The sequence below is a fragment of the Geotrypetes seraphini genome, chromosome 2 (genome assembly GCF_902459505.1).
Source record: "Geotrypetes seraphini chromosome 2, aGeoSer1.1, whole genome shotgun sequence".
Lineage (NCBI taxonomy): Eukaryota > Metazoa > Chordata > Amphibia > Gymnophiona > Dermophiidae > Geotrypetes > Geotrypetes seraphini.
Window position 1 is genome coordinate 111,541,133 of NC_047085.1, and position 23,926 is coordinate 111,565,058.

The window sequence follows — 23,926 nt, forward strand, 5'->3', positions numbered from 1 at the left end:
ACTGTCTTCTCCAAAATACCCTTATAGTCAGACAACAAACACCCCAGTTAAAATACTTCAATAAAGAAACCACAATAAAGAAAACTCTACCCTGTCCCAACATTCAACAAATAGACAGCCTAAATGTGACAAAGAGTGAATTTAGTGAAAACTCCACAAATGGTTGTTTCATATCGACCAACAATGTCATTTGATTCCCAGAATACAAAATTAAGCCATTCCCACCAAAACTGCAACCCGCACCCAGTTTATGTGCTGAAGCCCAAACAGATTACATTCCCGTGTCGGCGTGTTGGTCTAAACAACAGTGTTTAAAAGTTACAAAGATTATACACACACCCAAGAGAAGCCGACGAACTGACTACATCAAAGAATAGAACTTTACCTTCGTGCTCTATACTTTCACTGCGTTCCTGCTACAATGATTTTGTGGATACAAAAATGGCGTCGGTGACGCAAAATTTAAATGAAGTAGAGGAACCTAGTACCGAACTGTCATGATGTCAAGACATTAGAAAATCACTAAAAGGGGCGGACCCACATGAAGCTGGTAAAAAAAAAAACAACTTCATTTGATCACCAAAATAAGTATCAGAGAAAACTTTTGCTTAGCACTGCAGGATTAGCCCAACGTAAACAACCACCATTAATGTTAAAAACAATGAATTACCGATGCTGAATTTAAAAACACGCCACAACAGGTAAATAAAGTGATCCTTACTATCCAAATCACAGGATGTTTACACCATCAGTCAGAACAGGTAAGTCAAAGGGTCCTTACTATCCAAATCACAAAGAGTAAAATAAAAACCCTTTCTTCTACTATACCGCACAGAATAAACTGCTCATTCCACACACGCCAGAACGGGCGAATCAGAGGGTCCTTACTATCCAAATCACAAAGAGTGCAATAAAAACCTTTCTTCTATTTTACTGCAACAAATAACCTGCTCATTTCAAACACCACACAAAATTTTTGAACAATCCATAACCACGCGCCAAATACCTGACGATTCAGGGCTGAACAAGCCATGGCCAAGCCACAAACTTGATGATCAAATCAAAGGTCCCATTCTCTATTTAGGCCTGAGGGAATCAGCATGCTCAGATTAAATATCCAATGCTGCTCCTTTCTCAATAGAACTGCATTCAAGTCACCACCTCTTTCAGATAGTGACAATCTCAAGAGCCACGAATCTCAAATCATCAAAAGTGTGGTTGGCTTCTAGGCAATGAGACACTATAGGAGCTGCAATGTCACCTTGCCTGTGTCGCGACCGATGTTCAATAAGTCGCAGTTTCAAGATGTGTGTGGTCTTGCCTATATAAACCAACCCACATGGACACCAAATGGCATACACAACCTGAACTGTTAAGCATGTCGACTGATGGTGTAAACTAATAGTGTGCCCATTCAATTGTAATGTGTGACCTAAGAACGAGCAACTGCACAGACTGCACTGTCCACATGGAAAATGGCCCAAAGGTGTATCTTATCTGTAGATTCAGGTCTAATTCGGAGAAAGGAGAGTGACATGATCTCTTTTCGATTTCTACCTCTGGTGTAGGCAAACTGTGGAGGGTCCTGAAATATATTGTGAACTTGTGCCACATGCTAGAACTTCAATATGCTCCGCCTTATTGTTTGAATAGCAGAAACATACAGGAGTACACAAGTGGTAGGCTGGACGTGGATCTCTCCTGAGGGTGTAAAAGGTACGGTAAGTTCTTTCTACCCATTTAGCTCGTTTATATGTCAGTTTTATGATGGAAATTGGATAGCCTCATGCTAAAAATCTCTGCTTGAAATTCAAATTCATCAACTGATGAACAAATTCTCCGTAATCTGAGGAATTGTCCAACCGGGAAATTTTGCCATAAATGAAGTGGGTGATGACTTGTGTAATGTAGCAAAGTATACCTATCTGTGGGTTTTCTAAAGATAGTATATGAAAAACCCTCAGGGAGTCGTGTAATCAAAAGATCTAGGAAACAAATTTGCTGTGGATGAAACTGAAAAGTAGACTTCAGATTGGCATCACACTGGTTCAACCACATGATGAAAGCCTCAAGTTGGGCACCATTCCCCCACCATACAATAAAAACTTCATCAATGAAATGTTTCCATAACAGTATATATGACCTCAAAGGGGTAGTTCGTAAAAATATTTCCTCAAATGCGCCAATGTACAAATTGGTGACATCCAGGGCAACCATAGCCCCCATGGCAGTTCCATTTATTTGTAAATAATAACAATCTTGAAACAAGAAAAAATTATTTTTTAACACAAATTCTAACAGGGTTACAATAAATGATGTAGGAGGTTGAACGGGAATATTTCTGGTGCCAAAAATCTAGCGAACCACTTGTAAGGCAGTCACAAAGTTTCTTAAACTTAAAGTGACAGTTTTTTCATACTGACCATACCAGGCTGCAAGGATGACGTCACCCACATGTTGAATACGAGGCCTACTTGTCCTAAGATAAATATTATTTTGCTCTGAGCTTTGATAGGTTTGGGGAGAAAAGCTAAATTGTAGGTTTCTTTCTATAGACAGTTTAGATCTTAAAAGAGCAAACTTTACTTAGCTAGTCTCATTAGAATAGCCTTTTATAGTTCTACAGTTTTGTAAGGTTGAACCTACTGGCCGGCAGAGCTCCGAAGTCTCAATGCATAGTTGAGACAATGGTGTAGGAATGAGGGATTTAGATTTGTTAGGAGCTTGTTCCGAAAGGATGGACTCCACCTTAACCAGGATGAAACCAGGTTATTGGCGCTAACGTTTAAAAAGGAGATAGAGCAGCTTTTAAAATGAGATGCAGGGTAAAGCCGACAGTCACCCAGGAGCGGATGGTTCAGTGTGAGGTATCCTTGAAGGATACTATTAAAACAGGATATTTAGGGAGTCCCAGTGAGAGGTTTCAATAATGGTGTTAGAAAGTCAGGCGGGTTTAAAAGAAAGATAGAATAAAAGACTCAAATTTTCCCTGTCTTCTCAGCAGCCTGTAGTTACAAGGAAAAAAAAACACATACAAATGCTAGAAGCCTAAAAATTAAATAGAAGAGTTAGAGTATATAGCACTGAATAATGAGGTAGATATAATAGGCATCTCAGACACCTGGTGGAAAGAGGACAATCAAAGGGACACTGTATTACCTGGGTACAAATTATATCACAAGGATAGAGTGGATCAAACTGGAGGGGGGGTTGTGCTGTATGTTAACGAGGGAACTGAATCAAATCAAATAAACATTCTGCATGACATAGATAGCAGTGTGGAATCCATATGGATAGAAATTCCATATGTGAAGGGAAGGAATATAAAGGTAGGGTTATACTACTGTCCCCCAGGATAAAATGAGCAGACAGATGAAGAAATGTTTTCACAGATTAGGAAAGCCGGAGAATTGGGCAAAGGTATAATAATTACCACTGTAATAGTTGGAAAGAGCACAATAATCACTACAGTTCAAAAGGTAGCCTGCTCCAAAAACAACATGCAAAATGTGCTCCTAGCAGATGCTTATACATCTAAAAATAGAAAGCCAACAAAAATAGAAAAATGAGAAAAAAACCTGAGTTGTACTTCAAGGGTTTTGGGGAAAAAAAACTCTAATCCTACTCTGATGAATTATCCCTTTTTAAAAAATAAAAAAAATCTTTATTCATTTTCAAACTTACAATAAGTGTGACAATATATTCAAACAAATTAACAATAAATATATCACTTAATAATCAACGGTACAAATGATATGCTCTTATCTCCCACCCTTCCCACCTTTTCTTATCATATAATAATAATAACTTTATTTTTGTATACCGCAGTACCAGAATAGTTCAGAGTGGTTTACATGACAAGAGACTGTACATCTACAGCGAAATTTACAAATAAGTCAATCAATCAATATAACTTAGCGAGTCGGGAGCAGGCAAGAAGGAGATAGAGAGGTTATAAACAAGTCAATCGGCGTGGCTTAGGAAGTCGGGTGCAGGTAGGTGGGAAGTGCAGGTAGGGAGAAGGCAGGTAGGTGGGAGGTGCAGGAAGGTGGGAGGTACAAGGCATAGTTAAAAGTAGAGTTACAAGGAGGGCGGGAGTCAGAGATATTTGTCAAAGATATAAGTTTTGATTGACTTCCTGAAAGTTTGGTAGGAGGGAGAATTAGAGATGAGAGTGGATAGACATATGTTCCATTTGCATGCCTGGAACGCCAGAGATCTGTCGAGGAATCTCTTGTAGATGCAGCACTTTAGGGACGGGAAGGCAAACAAGTGGGCGTTACGTGTGCGGGTGGGGCCCGGATGGACAAAGTGATCTGATAGGTAGATTGGGGACGAGCCTGTTAGGGTTTTGAAGCAGAGGCAAGCAAATTTGAAGCTAATCCTCGCCTCCATAGGCAGCCAGTGCAATTTTTTGTAGAAGGGGTTTATATGGTCAGATTTTTTGAGATTATAGATGAGTCGAACGGCTGCATTCTGAACGAGTCTTAAGTGTTTGATGGTTTTTTTAAATAAACCTAGGTAGATATTACAGTAGTCTAGGATGCTCAGGATTAGTGATTGGACCAGTAATCGGAAGGAGAAGAAGTCAAAGTAGTGTTTGATGGTGCGGAGTTTCCAGAGGGTACCAAAACATTTTTTAATCTGAGCATTGGTGTGGGCTTCGAAAGTAAGGCAGCGGTCCAGGATGACTCCAAGGATTTTGATTGTGGGGTTAATTGGGTAGTCTAACCCGTTAAGTTTCAGGGAGGTGTTTGTTAGCTTGTTGTTGGGACTGGCCAGGAAAATTTTGTTTTTTTCTGGGTTCGGCTTTAATTTGAATTGAGTGGTCCATTGTTCTATCTTGGTGAGGATGGATGAGGTGAATTGTTCAATCTCTTGTGAAAGCGAGGTAATGGGAATGATAATAGTGATGTCGTCTGCGTAGATATATGATTTTAGTTTTAGGTTGGATAGCATATGACCTAGTGAAGCCATGTAGACATTGAATAGAGAGGGTGAAAGAGGGGAGCCCTGAGGAACTCCGCAGGGATTGTGCCAGGGTTGGGAGAAGGTCCCATTGAAGTGTACTTGGTAAGAGCGGTTTTTTAGAAATCCTGTGAACCAGTTTAGGACCTGACCGGAGATGCCGATGGAGTCAAGGCATCTGAGTAGAATGTCATGGTCAACCAGGTCAAAGGCACTGCTCAGGTCGAACTGGAGTATCAAGGCACTTTTTCCCAGAGAGAATAAGTGGAGGAGGTAATTAGTCAGAGAGGCTAAGACAGTTTCTGTGCTGTGATTTGGGAGGAAGCTAGACTGGGAATCATGGAGAATGTTGAACTTTTCAAGGTGGTTCATGAGTTCGTGGTTGACTAGGCCTTCCGTAATTTTTTGGAGTAGCGGTATGTTGGCGATGGGTCTGTAATTGGAAGCTGAAGAGGTAGAATCCTTGGGGTTTTTTATAATCGGGGGATACAAGGATGTGTCCGAGTTCTTTTGGGAAATGGCCGGTGAACAAGCAAAAGGATATCCAGTTGAGGAGTTCAATTTTGAATGAGGGAGGGGCAGATTTCATGATGGAGGGGGGACAGCTATCTAGTAGGCAGTTTGAATTTGCATATTTGGAGTAGAGCTTGAGGAATAGGTTCCAGTCTGGGCTTTCGAAGTGGTTCCAGGTCATGTCTGCTATTGAACTATCAGGTCCTAGGGTCGGTTGGTTGATTGTAAGGTCTGTGCTGGGGATTATGAGGGACGATTTCAGAGTGTGAATTTTATTGGTAAAATAGTCGGCTAGGGTAGTGGCGGAGGGTGGGAGGTCTGAGTTGGAGCGTTTGAATTGGTCAATATCGAATAGTGAGTTGACTATTTTGAAAAGTTCTTTGCTGTTCAGTGAGGGAGTATTGATTATTTGGGAGTAGTGTTTAGAGCGCTTTTCTTTGATGATTCTTTTATATTCTTTGACTTTTAGTCGCCAGTTGAGTCTGGCATAATCTGTCTCGGTTTTGCGCCATGTTCTTTCTAATTTATGTACTTCTCGTTTTAAAGTTAATCAAATACCTTGCACGATTTGTAATAATAAATTACCCTCCCTCCCCCCTCATAATTGAACTTGTAAACTCAAGGGAAAAAATGTCCTCTAATCAGTACAATATTTTGTTAATGGCTCCCACACATCTTGAAATTTCTTAAAACACCCTTTCTGTATTGCAATAAATCTTTCCATTTTATATATATGACATAGAGAATTCCACCCAAAATTATAATTTAGTCTACTCCAGTTCTTCCAATTATAAGAATTATCCCTAATGGGGCACTGCTCCTTCAAATCTGTTCAGATAAAGCTGTATAGATGAATCACACAGTCAACTTGCACCAGGATAAGCACTTGTAAAGGCACAATGCAGTTTACCAAAAGTCAGTAATCAAAAGCAAGGACTTATCTGTTCCCATTGAAACACAACACAACCATCCAGCGCTCCTGAAAACAAACACCAACCTCTAGCACTCCTCAGGGCTGTCACATAGGAATTCAACTGTCCAATACACCTGACAAGGATGATCCCTGTTTCGCGCCTTGGCTGCATCAGGGGTTTTAATGTGATCCTTCTGAATTCAGCAGGATGCTAACAATCCAAGGTGCGATTCTTAAAGCAGTTGAGGAGCAAAACAGGGATCATCCTTGACGGTTATATTAGAAAGGTTCAAAGAAGAGCAACCATGATGATAAAGGGGATGGAACTTTGGAAATCTGTCACATTAATATTTTTTGACTGTTATTTTCTTTTTTTTCTTCTTCATATTTCTTTTAGTTTCTGTTAACCGAGTCGAGCTCCTTTGGTGAAGACTCAGAATACAAAGCTAAGTTTTATTTTAGTTTACTTATTTTAGTTTAGTTATTTTATTTTAGTTTAGTTAGTTTAGTTATGTCTGAAGTGTACAAAATTCTGAGTGGAGTATAATGGGTACAAGTGGAGCGATTTTTCACTCCGTCAAAAATTACAAAGACTAGGGGACACTCAAAGTTACAGGGAAATACTTTTAAACCCAACAGGAGGAAATACTTTTTCACTCAGAGAATAGTTAAGCTCTGGAATGCATTGCCAGAGGTTGTGGTAAGAGCAGATAGCATAGTTGGTTTTAAGAAAGGTTTGGACGATTTCCTGGAGGAAGAGTCCATAGTCTGTCATTGAGAAAGACATGAGGGAAGCCACTGCTTGCCCTGGATTGGTAGCATGGAATGTTGCTACTATTTGGGTTTTGACCAGGTACTAATGACCTGGATTGGCCCGTGAGAACGGGATACTGGGCATGATAGACCATTGGTCTGACCCAGTAAGCCTATTTTTTTGTTCTTATGTCTTTATCTGCCTTCATTTTTCTATGTTTCTGTGAGTCCATGCTTATACATATGTTTATTAATTTTGTTCTTTATAGTAGTGTCTACTATTTTGCCTGGCACCAAAGTCAGGCTCACTGGTCTATAATTTCTCAGACCACCTCTGAAATCCTTTTTAATAATTAGAGTTACATTGGCACAATTCATGCTGGATTTTTAAGATAAAATTACTAATTACTGTGCATGTTCATTTTTCAATTCTATCAGTAGTATAGGATGTATATGAGGGGATGCTGAAAAGTTCTCAGCCCAACCAACTTCCTAAATTCTGAGCCTTATTTTGTTACTGTAACTGAAAAATTATCTGTTCCGACATTGTTTCAGATCAATTGAACCATATCCACGCCATTCTCGTTTTGGTTGGGCTGAGAACTTTTCATCAATCCTTCATACCAACTGGCCCAGGCAATTTGCTACTCTTCAATTTGTTATAATTGCCCCATTCCAATACCCAATTCCAGGGAAGCATGAAGAAGGAAAGAAGCAACTACTATGGAAGTAGTGAAGAACAAAAGAATAAGATAAGACAAAGAAACATTGTCTATCCAAGACCACCAGTGTGCCATCCTGGAACTATAACATAGAACGAGGGTCAATAAGATTAATATAACATAGCTGACTAATGATAGAACTGTCAAGAAGGCTGAAAATAGATACGGAAATTTAATTTGTTGAACAAAATTGAAAACAGAATAGCAGAACCCAAGGCATTTGAAGAATTTGGGGCATGCAGGTAGGAAATACAATTAAGGATAAATACCTACTCTATAAGGCTAGAATCAAACAAACTGACCCACATTCATGGAATTTGAATGCAGAGAATATCCATCAAAAGTGTGCCTCAGCTTGAATTCATTGTGAATACAATCAACTATGGACACATGCAAACCAAGAGTCCTCTTACAAGAGAAGCAATATGAAATCCTTAAAGGGAATGCCACACCAAAAAAACAGAGGCAATGAGATATCTAGAAATCCATCGAAATAAGGAAAACACTGTTGGAATTATCCAACAGAATGAGAGAAATAATGGCAGATAATTATTGAGTGCTACAAGTGAAACACAGAATTAAAACAGAGAATGACCACCAACCGATGACTATGGGCAAATCTGTAGCAGGAAGCAGAGTAGAGGGTGCTGAAACAGAAGCTACCCAAGCAGCACTGACATTGATGTCAAAAACTGCTGCTGCAATGTAGCAAAGCCAGGGACTATACGAGTTACAATCAGAGAACCACAGCAATTGCAATTGAAGCATTTACTGCATCAGCTGCTGTCAAGAAAGGCAAGTGGCAAAGAGCCATCAAAGATGCAACCAGTGTAGATGTTCCATATAGGTGGGTGCCTTAGAAAGAAACAAAGAAAAAAGATGAAGACAGATAAAGACCATATGGCCTTCCAGTGTCTATACAAGAATAGGAGACACTCAATGAAGATACATAGAAATACCTTTAAAACAAATAGGAGGAAATATTTTTTCACTCAATGAATAGTCAAGTTCTGGAACTCATTGCCTGAGGATGTGCTGACAGAGTTTAGTGTAGCAAGAGTATAGTGTTCCTGGAAGAAAAGTCCATAGTCTACTATTGAGACAGACAAGGGGGAAGCCGCTGCTTGCCCCAGGATCAATAGCATGGAATGCTGCTACTATTTGGCTTTTTGCCAGGTACTTGTGACTTGGATTGGCCACTGTTGCAAAACAGGATACTGGGCTAGATGGACCATTGTTTTAACCCAGTATGGTTATTCTTATGCAATCTTCCCTTCTTCTAACTAAAGGCTAAGATACTGACATAACACAGCTTAAAAGTTGGAGACATACAGTACATTAGATAGATTGTGAGCCCACTGGGACAGATAGGGGAAATGCTTGAGTACCTGATTGTAAAACCGCTTAGATAACCTTGATAGGCGGTATATAAAATCCTAATAAACTTAAACTTAAACTTTAACCTTTCTATACCAATCTCAGCTTGCTGTAACTGGTGCTCTAATGGTAGGCATCAAGAGTAATACAGAACTGAATGCTTCCAGTCAAGGTACTTCCACAAACACTGCCTCAAATTCTCACTAGGAAATGGCACCTCTGAAAGTACTCTTGACAGAAGGAACTCTTGCAGATTTAGTTATTTACCAGTATTCATTTATTTAGCCTGTTCTCCCAAAAGAGTCCAGAACAGGTTACAGGAGCACATACATAGTATAGTTAAGACAAACATGAACAAATCATATTTGGAAGCTAGTGGTACTATGACCAAGTTATGGTAAATAAAGAATATCTGAGATACACTAGGTAACTATTCATGTTAGAGTAGAAATAAACAGTCGATATACAGTATATTAATTTACTACACATGCTGTGGTGAAGAACTTGTGCTATTGGCATAGTTGAAAAGTTTATCCAAGATCAGTTAAGCTTGGTCTTTACATGGAGCTGGATTTGTGAAGAGGAAGGTTTTCATTGCCTTCCTAAAGTTCCATAGGTTGTCCAACTCTCTGATAGATGGAGGGATGAGGTTCCATAGTTTGAGCATAAAGTGCGAGTAGGCGCACCTGCAGGCTGATTCTCTTTTGAGGGCGCTTCCAGGGTTAGGGACAGCCATCTTTCTTTCTGGGATCTTAACGGTCAGCTTGGGTTATAGATTGGTAACTAGGGAATCATATAGCCTGGTACCAATTTCTTGAAGGTTTTGAATGTCAGGACTAGGGCTTTGAAGATACAGTATTTCTTGATAGGCAGCCAATGAACAGATGCTAGCGCTGGGGTGGCTTGGTCATGGATGTTCAAGTTTTTTAATAGGTGGACTGCAGCGTTTTGGACGCATTGGAGGCAAGATAGGTTTTGGCAAATAGCCCTACTAGTAATGAATTACAGTAGTCCATACGAGACAGCACGAAAGCATATAGTAACTAGCAAATTCAGATTCTGAGAAGTACGTACAGATGCTCCTCATCTGGCAGAGGTTGTAAAAGGAGATTGACACTATTTGGGAGACGTGATCCTTGAGTGATAGATTTGAGTCCAGTAGTACTCCCAGGCTGCGGACGCTATCTTTGGCTGAGAGGGTAGTATTTCCACAAGCAAAAACTGGAGCGAGGGTACGTGTAGTTTTGTGAACCTAGAGGAGCTCTTTTTTGTGTGTGTTTAGTTGTAGTTTTTGGTCATCCAATTCTTTATTTATTTTGGATAAACTGCACTGTACTTTCTTGATTTGCTTGGTTTGATTTGGACCCAGAGGAAGGTAGAGTTGGATACTGTTGGTGAATGAATAGATTTGGATATGGTGTTTTTCTGCATATATGTTGAAAAATAGCAGAGATAGCAAGGCACCCTGTGGCACACCATAGTTAAGTGGTTTTGGTTCAGATGTGGTCTGGCCTAGTAGTACTCTCTAAGTCAAGATCTTCCACTTATGATGGAGGAGAACATCACAGATTCCAATGTGCTTCAACTTGAGACCACTGGTAGGATAATGCCCATTGAGGATGCCCGAGGTAAAGATGAGCACATGGGACCACATATACTGTAGAGGCCATGTGGCTGAGGATTCATAATATGTGACATGAGAAAAGTTTCAAGTTTATTAGGATTTTATATACCGCCTATCAAGGTTATCTAAGTGGTTTTTACAATCAGGTACTCAAGCATTTTCTCTATCTGTCCCGGTGGGCTCACAAACTAACGTACCTGGGGCTATGGAGGACTGAGTGACTTGCCCAGGGTCACAAGGAGCAGCGCGGGGTTTGAATCCACAACCCCAGGGTGTTGAGGCTGTAGATCCAACCACTGCGCCACACACTCCTCCATATCCTTCCTGGCAGAGCTGAAGTAGTGTGGTGAGTTTCTGCTAAGGGAGGAAAGCACACATCTGGTTTGTGTCTAGTGTCACTCCAATAAACTCCAAAGTTTGAGTGGGCTGTAGGTGGAATTTGGGATAATTGACTGCAAATCCCAGAAGTTTGAGAACTTGAACTGTTGCATTTAAAGCTTGCTGAGTCTGTTAGGGTGTGGATGCTTTGATGAACCAGTTGTCCAAGTAAGGAAAAATGTGGAAACTGTATGAGTGAAGAATTGCTGCCACTACCACCAAGCACTTGGTGAACATTCTGGGTACTGATGCCAAGTCCAAATGGAAGCACCTTGTACTTGAAGTGGCGTGTTCTCAGATGAAAGCAAAGATATTTTCTGTGAGCAGAAGAATAAAAATATACTTCTTTGAGATCTAGAGAACAGAGCCATTCTTTTCTAAAATAAGCAATAGGGTTTCCAGAAAAAGCATCTGCAACTTCTCTTTCACCAGATACTGATTGAACACATGGAGGTCTAGGATTGGGCAAATTCCTTTGGTCTTCTTCGGGTTAAGGAAGTACCTTGAATAGAATCCCTTGCCCCTCTCCCACAGCGGAACTTTTTCTATTGCGTTGAACTGAAGGAGGGCTGAGTGTTCCTGGTGAAGGAGGGCTTTCTGATGGGAGTTGAAATGAGACTCTCTTGGAGGTTGGTTCAGAGGTTTTTTCCGCAGATGAAGGGTATAGCCCTGACTCTCCACTTGAAGGACTCATTGATCTGATGTTATGATGGTTCTTACTTGCTTTCATCAATTTCTTCTTTCTGAAAAAATATATATTTAATTCCATGTATATTCTTATCATAGAAATTGAATAGATCTTTTGCCGTCAATATCTGGCTGCCAGTCTCTTGGTTGTTCTACCAGTTCCATCACAAGGACATTTTTCATGCCTTGTACCAAAGAAATTCCATTGTGCTTCAATACCAAAATCACTTTTATAGTTGCACAGATTGACAACATTTTTGTAGTTCTTATATTGAGCACCTGATCCATCACTAAGTGGATTCTAGTGTCTTTCCATTCTTGTTTCCAAAAACTCAACCAGCTTTTGAATAAATACATGAACGGATATTGAGTCATGTTGCATGCAATCTGTAATGATGCAAACATCTATAACTTGAATGACGTGAGTTTTATCAATATAGTAAACAACAAAAGGGGTATAACGTGGCTTTTAAACTGGTTTTTAATGATTTCAAGTACAGTGGTGCCTCACACAACGAACTTAATCCGTTCCAGGAGCAAGTTTGTTATGTGAAACGTTCGTTGTGTGAAACGCGTTTTCCCATAAGAATACATGTAAAACAAAATAATTCGTTCTGCAGCCCTACATTTCCCTCCCTCCACCTCACCTTATATGCAGAGTTTGCCAGCTTTCTTTTTCACCCAGCCGCACGCTTTCAAAAAGCTGTGCACGCGCAGCTGCTGAAGTTGATCAATGTTCTCCTCTCCTGCAACTTCCGGTTTCCGGTTGCGTCAGAGGAGAAGATTGAACAACAGAGCATGCGCCAATGTGCTGCTCTTTGAAAGTGTGTGGCTGGCCGAAAAAGAAAGCCGGAAAACTCGGCATCTAAGGTAAGGTGGAGGGAGATGATGGAACACTGCATTCAGACAGGAGGGTGCTGCTGTTCCCGGCTCACATTAGGAAGCGGCGAGAGTAGTTCCGCCCCCCCCCCCCGGGCCCCTCGGGCGACTTCGTTGTGTGAAACGAAGTTCGTTATAGGGAGCAAGACAAAAAGTACGTTATGCGCAGCGTTCGCTGTGCGAGGCGTCCGTTATGCGAGGCACCACTGTATTCACTTTGATGCTTTGAAATTAAGTGGTGACTTATCAGCTTCCAAATTTTGTTTGCAAGTTTGCTGATAAAATCATCCACTGCTAATTTGTCTCTAATGTTTCACAATTATGGACCCACTGTTTGAATTCAATTGATTTAAGGATTGGGATCCAGATGAATGTTTCTACCAAATAAGCTATCAATGCTTTCTCACCAGGAGCATTTTGGCATTGTTGTAGCATGCAATCTTTGGCATTCAAATCACAAACTATTTTTTTTCCATAAGCACTTTGAAGCTGTCCTTGATCTTCACGCCTTGCAACATGGTGTTTAGTGCAAACAGACAGAATGAGTACCTGATGCACCAACAGTTATACACCACTTTGGTCTCACAAAATTTTGAGAAGCCAATTTTAGCTCCATATTTCTCATGATATGCCACATACATTTCTTTTCTTTTCTTTTTTTTTTTTAATTCTTTATTTATCATTTTAAGATTTTTAACAAAATCAGACATTTTGTACAGAAAGATTGTCAGATCAAACACAAAATAATAAGAAATAAATTTACAAGATATTGAAAAATTCTAATCATACAATCTCAAGTCCTCAATAATGTGATCCAAGATATAAATGAGTGAACTTTAAGGAAATCAATTAATAAATTCTATACAAGAAAAAAGGTATCGAATGACTGGATTAAGGAGTTTATTCTATTAATCAAGTCCAATTGTTGTTACTATTATATTGTTGTTGTTGTTCCTTCTTTTTCCAAACGTTTCAGAGTCAAAAAAGCTGTAAGTTGAGCTGGTTCAAAAAACCCATATTTATTATCTCGATACCTTATTATACATTTACATGAGAAGCGTAAAAAGAAAATACCACCCAGCTGTATAACTCCTGCTTTCATCAGAAGAAATTGACGCCTACGATTCTGAGTTTCTCTACTAACATCTGGAAACATTTGAATTTTCAAACCCAGAAGAAATTCTTTATTCTTGTTCTTAAAGAACATTTTAAAAATCCAATCCTTATCTGGCAACAACGCCACAGATAGTAAAAGAGTTGCTGGTTTAGCCAAATCTTTATCTGATGTTTCCAGGATTGCTGTCAAATCTTGTTGAAGGTCTTGTGTTTCCTGTTTCTTATCCTTCGATTACTGATCCCTTGTTTTAATAGGCAAATAATATACTCGAGTGAGAGGTGGCAATGATTCCTCAGGAATATTAAGTATCTCCATAAAATACCTTTTTATCATCTCCCTCGGGTTTATAGATAAGATTTTAGGAAAGTTCAGCAATCGTAGGTTATTAGTCTGATAGTTATTTTCCATGGTTTCCAATTTCCTTCTAATATGCCACATACATTTCTTTTATTTGCTCAACAGCAAGTATTTTGTTTTTGTACTATAATTCCATCGAGCTTAACAGAAATGCGGTCTTTCTTGGCAGGACAGATTCTGCTAAACTCATCATCTTCATAAAACTGCCGTATTCTATCAACCACTTCTTTTGGCAATTGCTTGCAAACTATTAGATGAGGTGAGACAAATACCCTGCTCATTCTTAATTTTGGGGGGCATCTTTACCATACATTCTGAAACTCCAAACTCTGATGTTAATGCTTTTATTGACCAACTTCTTGGGGCCAGAGTCAATATTTGAACTTTTTTTGATCAGATATTGCAATTTTTTTTTTCTTCATTTCTTCAATCAAGTCCAATATAGTCTTGACACAAGGTGCATTCTGTGCTTTGGCTTGACTGTTAGACATCCTGAGCTGCTTGTCCAGCAACAGAAATTATCTTGTGCTTTATCACAGTTTGCACTCATTTAATTTTTCATTTTGTATAACCCACTTTATCTCTACTGGCAGTCAGAGCTAGCCTTCAAAGACCACTGAAAAATCAGATATTGACATCAAAAGATCTATTCAATTTATGTGATAAGAATATACAAGGAATTAAATACATATTTGTTCACAAAGAAGAAATTTGATGAAAGCAATAAAAATTTCAGGAAAAGAGATGGAAAGAAAACAGCATAATAGCTGGAACCAGAGAATAGCTCAATTTGTGCCACTTGATTCAAACACCATTCATGTGAGCAAGGTTTCAAATTATACTACCTACTTTGTAGCCAAAACTTTGAGTATTCACACTATAAAGCCATGCTTGAGAATATTGCAGCTGCTCCCTTATTATTATGTTGCATGTATGTATGTATGTATGATAACAAATGGCGGACTGGCAACATTGCTGAAGTATCGGTTGAAGAAAATGACGTCTTGATAAAGTTTATGTACCCACATGGCCTTGCTAGTTCGTTTTACTGGCCTAAAAGACAAGACATTTGCTGAGTGCCAGAACACCACCTTATTTCTGTACTCTCTGTTCCATCGGTTACGTCATCTGGTCAACAATATCAGTTTCCAGAAACTATTTTGGCAAATGTGGTACATAAATTCAATAAAATGCAATGAATAAATAATAAAAGCAGTCAGAACTTCGGTTTGGGAACCAAGAGAAGATACCTACCTTAGGATTGGGAACCTAGGTTAAGCTGCCCAATCATTTGGCTTGGGAGCCAGACAAACACCCACTGAAGGCTTTGGAACCTCAGTGAAGAAATCAAAGCTACAGGCTTGGGAATCTGAACCAAAAGACCCACCCATGATTGGTATTACACAGCTATTGGATGTGACTTCTATGGTGATGAGGTTGCTGGTTCAAATTTCTTGAACTATTTATTTAAAACATTTATAGACCACTTAATATCTATGCAGTTTCCAGCAGCAAACATTCATAAAATTGACCATAAAACATATTAACATAAAGACAACAATCTCTATCATCCCATTATATATAGTGGTGGTATGTCAAGGCAGTTGAAGAAGAAATATCATTCTCATTACATGTAGGCATCAACAAACAGTTGTGTCTAATAACTTCTTAAAGTTAGCACAATTCATGCATAATCTTAGATGTCTTGGTAAGTTATTCCACAAATGTACCCCAGCAATACAAAACATTCTTGTTTTTGAAAGTACACCTCTTTCCTTAATTGCTGTTAATCTCATGGCTCCCTCAGATCTCGACGTCTTAATCAATTCTAGTGTTGGTGTTAGGTTCTGAGCATTGGCTCATGAATGAGTGATTTAAAGAATGTCACTCTACAGACAGACAGGCAGTATACGTATGGAGCCAGGTTAAGGAGCTACAGCCTCTCTCCGTGAAACAGGTAAACTAGTAGTGGCAATGCCACCATGGACCAATGCAATCAAATATTTTCCTCATAAATGCAAAACAGTTTATAACTTGAAGAGCTGAATATATTTTGATGTTAATGTATGCCATTACTAAGGAAACTTCCATAGCCTTTGACCCTTTTTTCAAGCACTGTTTGCTTGAAACAACTTTTTCAGACAGACTGAAACATGCTCTTTCTAATAGAGTTAGTTTGAAAATGTTTCCAGAAATTATTATTATTTTTTTTTTTTAATAAAAGCTAGTCAAAAATACCCAATTTTTGACATTTTTTGAAAAAACACAAGCTTTAAATTGAAAATATAAAGTAATGAGATCAGCTTAGAAGTTGAAATCGTATATTTGAGAACAAAGTCATGTCACAAAATGGACAAAATTTTACGGAGATAGCTTCATTATTACAGGAGCCACAGAAGGTTAAACTTTGAAATTTTTTAAGATGGACCATTTTTTAAGCTCACTTTGAGACTTTTTACATACATCAGTTTCAAAATGAAAATCTGCATTAATTCCATTGAATAGATCAAAAAAAGTTGTATAAGATGGCCAAGTTTAATTTGTTTTGCAATGGCCAAGGAAATATTTTGACTCAAAGTTGCTAAAATTATACAGGGATACTTACTGTACATGGTCATAGTATGGTATCAAACAAGGGACAAGTATTCCACTGGTGGATTTTAAACTTTACTAGAGGTTGGGTCATGTATGATTAAGCATACAAAGTTTCATCAAAATCCGTGATGGTGAGGTAGGGCACTTTTCTAAAATTAGACCACACACACACACACTGTAGAGAATTTTAAGATCAAGTTTGTTAGGTTCAGTCAGGGATCAGGTTGAAAAACCAGACCCAATTTCAACATAGACATGCGTGCTCACAGATCACCCCCACAAAAAGCTTTTACCATCAAGTAATTAGGCTTCTAAGACAGGGCTACTGAAATCCAGTCCTTAAGGACTATAGGCAAGCCAGGTTTTCAAGTTATCCACAATGAATATGCATGAGAGAAATTTGCATGCACTGATTCCTTGTTATGCAAATTTCTCATGCATATTCATTGTGATATCCTGAAAACCTGGCTTGCCTATGGACCTCGACAACTGGAATTGAGTAGCCCTGTTTTAAGGTATATTACAAAACCAAGAAATTACTACTTTAAAAAAATCAAAATAACCACAACCAGGGCTATCACACCAGGTGGACAAAACTGCAGACCTCCTAGCACATTAAACCATCATTTTAAGTCAGATTTTAGAAGTATTGAGGCTGAAAGAGAAAGACATCACAAATAACCCCTTCCTGGGTGTCCTTTTGTCCAGCAAGTGCCCTGACCAGTCTATACACATAGCTGCACAAAAATAATCCCAAAGTAACTTTAGCACAACCACCACAAAAGCTATGTTCATTTTTAAGCCTGATTTTCAAACAAAATGTATTAAAGGGCTGGAAACTCAAGAAAGAATAACACAGTTTTACTAGAGATGGTTTTTTATTAGCACTATTTTTCATACTGTAAAAGCAAACAGATAACTTCATTTTCCTGCAGCCAAAAGCATGGATTCAGTTTTGTTCTGAACTTTTCAAAATTGAGGAAGTCAAATTAACAAGCATATAGCCGGTACAAGGACGTCATTTTTAAAGCACAAAAACCACAGCCTTGGGGGGGAAAAACACAGATTCAAAACAATCCATGCTATGTTGTGTATACAAGACTGATCCAAGATCAGAAAAATAAGCTGCAAGATATACCTATTTTTGTTAACAGATATGAGGTCTAGGTTAAAAGTCATTGGATCTGTTGTGTGTGTGTGTTAAGTCTCATGTCTCTCTTGTACAAAAGAAAAGTTGCATTTGCATAAATTCTCAATTACGCTAAAAGTTACGGGGGGAGGGGGAGACCTACTATGGTCCCTCCAAGAGCAAAACTTTCTGAATGTACCAGCATATCCAAATTTAAGTCATTGAAGGTTATCCTTCATTTATGCCTTTGCAACTATATAGGACAGTACTGCAGATTTATTAAAATTCTAGAAAGTCACTAAGGGCTCCTTCTCACAAAGCTGCAGTAGAAGTTTCTACAACTTGCCAGGGAAGTAAATGCTCCGACACTCATATTAGCGTCTATGAGCGTCAAAGCATAACCTCTAACATGCTTTAGTAAATGCCAGCGTAAGTTTTAAAATTAAAAGTTTGATTTGATTAACTTTCTCAAGCCAGATATTGCCACTTTAGGCCTGCTTTAGTTGATATAGATTTGCTTTACAAAGGTTCAGCAATTAGCTCAACCCAAACCTTCAAGTTAGTTATCTTTCTTCTTTCTCAGACCAAATTTAATATACAAAAAATTCACCACAATAATACACAACTGCTTCACAGACATATTACCAATGTAACTTCCTGTTTAGTAAACCATAGTGTCTATCTTACAAAATCACTGTAATGCATGCATGGCAGGAAGTTCAGTTTGTTTCTTGAGAAAAGTCTCGGCCAGTTTGGTGCATAAAAGCCACAAAGATAGCAAACACACAGGGAAACCACTTACAATGAAGCAATCAGTATAAGAATTCATGCAGTGTCTTTGTGACAAATTTTCAATATACCATTTAAAGTGGAGTCATTTTTAGTGAGAAACTTACCTGATGGACAGGCACTTTCTGAGGTGTGTTTTGGGGTGACTGGTGAAGTTGTGTCCATGGCTGATGATGAGAATGTGGTGGTGGTGAAGACTGGTGATGTATTGTAGGATGAGGCTGCAAAGGAGTACAAGTTGCCAGCTGAAAAGATGTCTGCTGACCAGGGTGCTGCTGGCCAGGTATAAGTCGCTCTTGTATTGCCTGTGGATCTGCATGGCCAACGCCAGGACAACCATTTGGTCTCATATGCCCACCCATCTCCCTTGGTGTTGAAGACATGCCTAAGAATGGCTGAGACTGTTGCATGCTTCTAGGGCCCATATTCCTCTGTCCAATCCCCATGTTCCCAGGGGTCTGGTGTGGAGGCTGAGGATGGGGTATATTTGGGTAATTTCCAACCTCTAATGGTATTCCAGCACTACCAGGCCTAACTTGTGGAGGGGGGGTGCCTGCTGGATTATTCATTGCTTTCAAAGGTGACATGGGAGGTGGAGAGGCATAGGTTCCCTGAGGCTGTGAAGGATGCATAGTTTGTGTGTTCATTTGGTTAAGTGAGCCACTGGGATGCATGGGCTGCTGGTGCATTAGTCCTTGACCACTGTTTGAAGGAAATCCTACAGCATTTGGGTATCTAGGTACTGATGGATTTATGGGGGTACTATTAGTAAGGCCTAAATTCTGATTCATCCCTGTATTGTTAACTAATCCCTGATTCAGGTTACTACTGTAAGGATACCGCGAATACTGCCCTGAGTTGTTTATAGTAGGTGAGGGTACTGCCTGGGTCCGAGAATTAAAATTAATGGTCTGTGGCCTAACAGCACCCTGCTGAGGAGGATTTGGGGAAAATCTAGGGTTGTGGGCAACAGGTTCCCCATGAAGAGTGGAGGAGGGGTGGTGATGAAATTGCTGGACAGAATGACGCAGAGAAGATCCAATGCTGGGATTTTGCTGGGGCACATGAGACAAGTGGCCTGGTCCTGAGGTGCCAAGAAATGGATTTCCCTGATTAAGATTCTCTTGACCTTGAGAAAATTGGTTCATTCTCTGCTGCTGTGACTGACTATGCTGCTGCATTGAAAAATCTCCACGAGCCATGTAATTTCCCATCTGTTGAATGTGCTGGGGGTGGCCTGAACCTGGGGGACCAGAGGGTGCTGATGGCTGCTGCTGATAAGGAGCCCTCACTTGGTCCGACACCTGCACAGCCCTCGATCCCCACAGAGAACCACTGTCCACAAACGGTTGTCCATGCCTTTCATTCTGCATGCCAGGATATACTCCCATCTGACCACCACCATGGGGAACTGATGGGCTGTGATACTGAGAGTGTGGAGATGCTATGCCATTCCCAGGGGCATTTGTCATCATTCTGCTAGGCTGATCCATCAAATGCATTTTCTGAGGTTCATATTGGTTATAATGATCAAAATGGGTCAGCTTTGCTTGATTCTGATTTGTAGGGGTATGATGCAGAGGCGACTGTAAAGAACCAAATCCTTGATCCATGGGCATTTGTTGTCCCATAGGATTTACTGCATTTTCAGGATAGCCACATTCTCCAAGACCATCAAGCCCCTCACTGAAAATATTTCCATCTTCACCAAACAAGCTCATCATTCCCGGATCTGCCATGTTATTAAAGCATGTGGCTACTCAGAGCCACAAACAGAACAAGCTTTGATGTGCTTCACCTCACTGAGGTGTTTGTCTTCAAAAGACTTTAATCCTCAGCTAATCTCCTCCATGTCATTCCATATTTCTTTAATTCTTCTGGACTGTGCAGTGTCAGGGAAAGCCTGTATACAGGTCCTGCAAAAGAAAGGATGAGCAAATTATTAAATTGACAGATACAAATATGAATGCTTCAACTACATTTCGGGTTCTGATCTTCATCTCCAACCTTCCTCAAAGCAGCTCTTTCTAAATTCTGATAGCTTAAAAAAAAAACACTCATTACACCTTGTATCAGAAGCTTTATAATAATGGTTTACTCATAGGGCAAGCTAAACTCAAATCTTAACCTTATATTAATTCATTCATTACAATTCCAAGCTTTCCATTCTTGGATGGAACAGAACAAAAGAACATAATATGCAGCCAAAGCATCAGCTGCCACAGTAGGCAGACAGATGTATGAATATAGCCAGGCAGCCCATCTGCTGGATGAAAGCTCTGAAAATGCTCTGGTTACCAAGAGTGTCTTTACCCTTATTCCCCTGAGCAGTGTAATCAGATGAGCAAGCAGCAGCATTAGGGGCCATAATAAGCTAAAGTTAGCTAAAACAGCTACAGGACTGTGCAACCATCAGGAAGGAATATGAATGCCACTCATTCAGAAATCAAACAACAATAAAATTTAACTAGCACAGAAGTAGGGCTTAGCAATTAAAGCTTTAAATAAATTACCATAAAACAAAATTACCATTAAACTTTCCATCTTTCTACTACTGCAACTCCATCTATATAAGCCTAACTAAGAAAAACCTCCATAGACTTCAGCTAATTCAGAACGCCGCTGCCAAGCTTATTTTCGCAAAAGGCAAGTTCGATCACATTTCCCCACTCCTCTCTAAGCTTCACTGGCTCCCAGTATACTCCAGAGTCCTCTATAAATGTGCCTGCTTAGCCTTCAAGATTCTACATGGCGTCCTTCCTCCCGTTATCCCACTCTTCTGGAATTCATCAAACCCGCTCTCTTCTAGACCCTCCCAAAAACTGAAACTATCTTTCCCATCTATAAAAGGTATATCCCGCGCAGGAAAACTTGGAACATCCCTCCCCTTCAGAACCACGGAACTCTGGAACAACCTCTCATCCCCGCTCAGAAATTCTAGCTCCTTCCAATCCTTCCGTAAATGCTTGAAAACTTGGCTCTTCTCAAAAATCTAATCTCCTCCCCTTCTCTAGTACCCTGCACCTCTCTATCTTCTCAGTCCCTCTCCTATATCCCTTCTTTGTAATTCCTTTCCTCTTAACCTCTGTAAACCGTACCGAGCTCTGCGCATGCGGAGATGGTGCGGTATACAAACCTAAGGTTTAGTTTAGTATCTTTACACTATTCAATTACGGTATGTTTTAAAAAAATGATTTAACTAGCAAGCAAAAATAATTTAAAAGCTTGTAATACTATAGAGCAGCAGCATAAACAGTATTTTTAACATTGATATGGCCCCCATGCCTACTGCAGATCTATTCTGGACCAGTATTTCTCTCTGGCAGGCAAAGGAAGTTCAATCACTGGGTTCCTCATTCACCTCCCTTACCCCCCTCCCCCCCCTGCAAAGTAGTAACTAATAACATTACAGGACCCTTTCATGACTACATTCTAACACAGACATGAGCAAACTACAACCCACTGGCCATATCTAGCCTTAGTTTTTTAATCCAGCCCACAGACCCACCCCCCCTTTAAATTGTGCTGGTCCAGCGGTGCACAAGGCAGGCGTGAGCTTTTAGTGCTCCAGCCTGGGCCTGCACCGTTCCCTGAATGGCTGCCGTCAGTTCTCGCGGGATGGGTTCCCGTGGGAATGGGAAAAATTGCAGCCAGTTTACCGCGGGAACAGGAGCAAGATCTTGTAATCACCCCGTGGGAGCGATAAAAAAATCATACTCCCACGGTTAAAAAAAAATTGCACCTGTGTCAGCATCTCCTCCCCAGCTCTCCTCGTGCCTATTTTACCTTCAGGAGTCAGAGCCTCAGTCACGCCATGAAGAAATATCTTCAGAGATCTGCACCTAGGCTTCTGCTGAGTCCCTCTCTGAGGTAACTTCCAGTTTTGCAAAACTTTAAGTATGCAACTTGCAGTTTTACAAAACTGAAAGTTACATCAAGGAGGAACTCGGCAGAAGGAAGGCCTTGGTGTAAGCCTCTGAAGATATTTCATTATGGTGTGGCTGATGCTATGGCTCCTGAAAGTAAAATAGGCATGAGAGAAATTAGGGAGGATGGTATTCTGTGTCAACCAGAATGAGGGGGGGGGGGGGGGCGCGTTTGCCACTGGTGCTGTTAACCCACATGGCGGGGCCGCTGGAATCACAGGGTGGGGGGAGGGAGCAAAATGTTGCCAGCCACACTCCCACATTCACACAACACACTTCTTTGTTGCTGGTTTACCCGCCAGTAAATGCAACTCCTGCAGCACCCGCACTGCTATTTGCAGGGCTTTGTGGCTTAGTCACTGCCAGGGACTCCCTTGAAGCTCAAGTACTTTGCCAGGGTCCCCCACATGATCACTGCCCCTCTGGCAATCTCTCACAAACCCCATTCATAGCCAAGGCCCTGCTGGAAGAAAGGTGTGCACCGAATCAGCATAACTTCCCCTCTCAGCAGCTGGCACATGAACTAACAGCTGCCACAACCATTGGGACCAAGCTAGACTGGAGCCTCTCTCTTCAGCAGCCCAAGTCCTGCTGATCCCAGAGTGCTCAAGCTGCAGGCACTTCCGGGCTTAGCAGAGGCCCAAGGTTCTACACCTCAGATTTTCTGTCTTGTTTCTGCATCCATCCTTGCTGCCTTCAGCCAGCATTAGGACCCTGCCCAGCAGTACAGGCAGGGCTCCAGCACCAGGAGCCACTTTTTGCTCAATGTGGGTTCTTTTTTTAACCTGGTTATTGCAACAATGGGAGTGACCAGTCAATGGAAGCCCATGGTGGGGAGAGTAGAGAACAGGGAAAGTCTGTTGATACTGCCTTTCAAGGCCTGGAAGATCTGACAGCATTAGGTCCCCTCAAAACTGACTGTGGATATGGACATTCTGTAGAATGCTGTAGTCTAGAGCAATGGTTCCCAAACCTGTCCTGGAGGACAACCAGGCCAGTTAAGTTTTCAGGATAGCCCTAATGAATATGCATGAGAGAGATCTGCATATAATGGAGGTGCCAGGCATGCAAATCTGCTCCATGCATATTCACTAGGGGTATCCTGAAAACCTGATTGGCCTAGTGGTCCTCCAGGACAGGGCTGGGAATCACTGGTCTAAAGAGCCAACACAAGGTATTCTTCAGTTTTGCTACAATTT

The 23,926-nt window shown here is 40.4% G+C and overlaps 1 protein-coding gene across 7 annotated transcripts in view; it reads right to left on the reverse strand.

Moving 5' to 3' along the window:
• The window catches only part of CHD7 (chromodomain helicase DNA binding protein 7), a 616,542-nt gene that overhangs the window by 485,040 nt on the left and 107,576 nt on the right, over positions 1-23,926 (reverse strand). For all 7 annotated transcript variants that reach the window (XM_033933452.1, XM_033933447.1, XM_033933448.1 and 4 more), the window contains exon 3: positions 18,909-20,717. In XM_033933452.1, coding sequence (XP_033789343.1) covers positions 18,909-20,540 — 1,632 coding nt within the window. In that variant the 5' untranslated portion in view covers positions 20,541-20,717. The remainder of the gene's footprint in view (positions 1-18,908; positions 20,718-23,926) is intronic.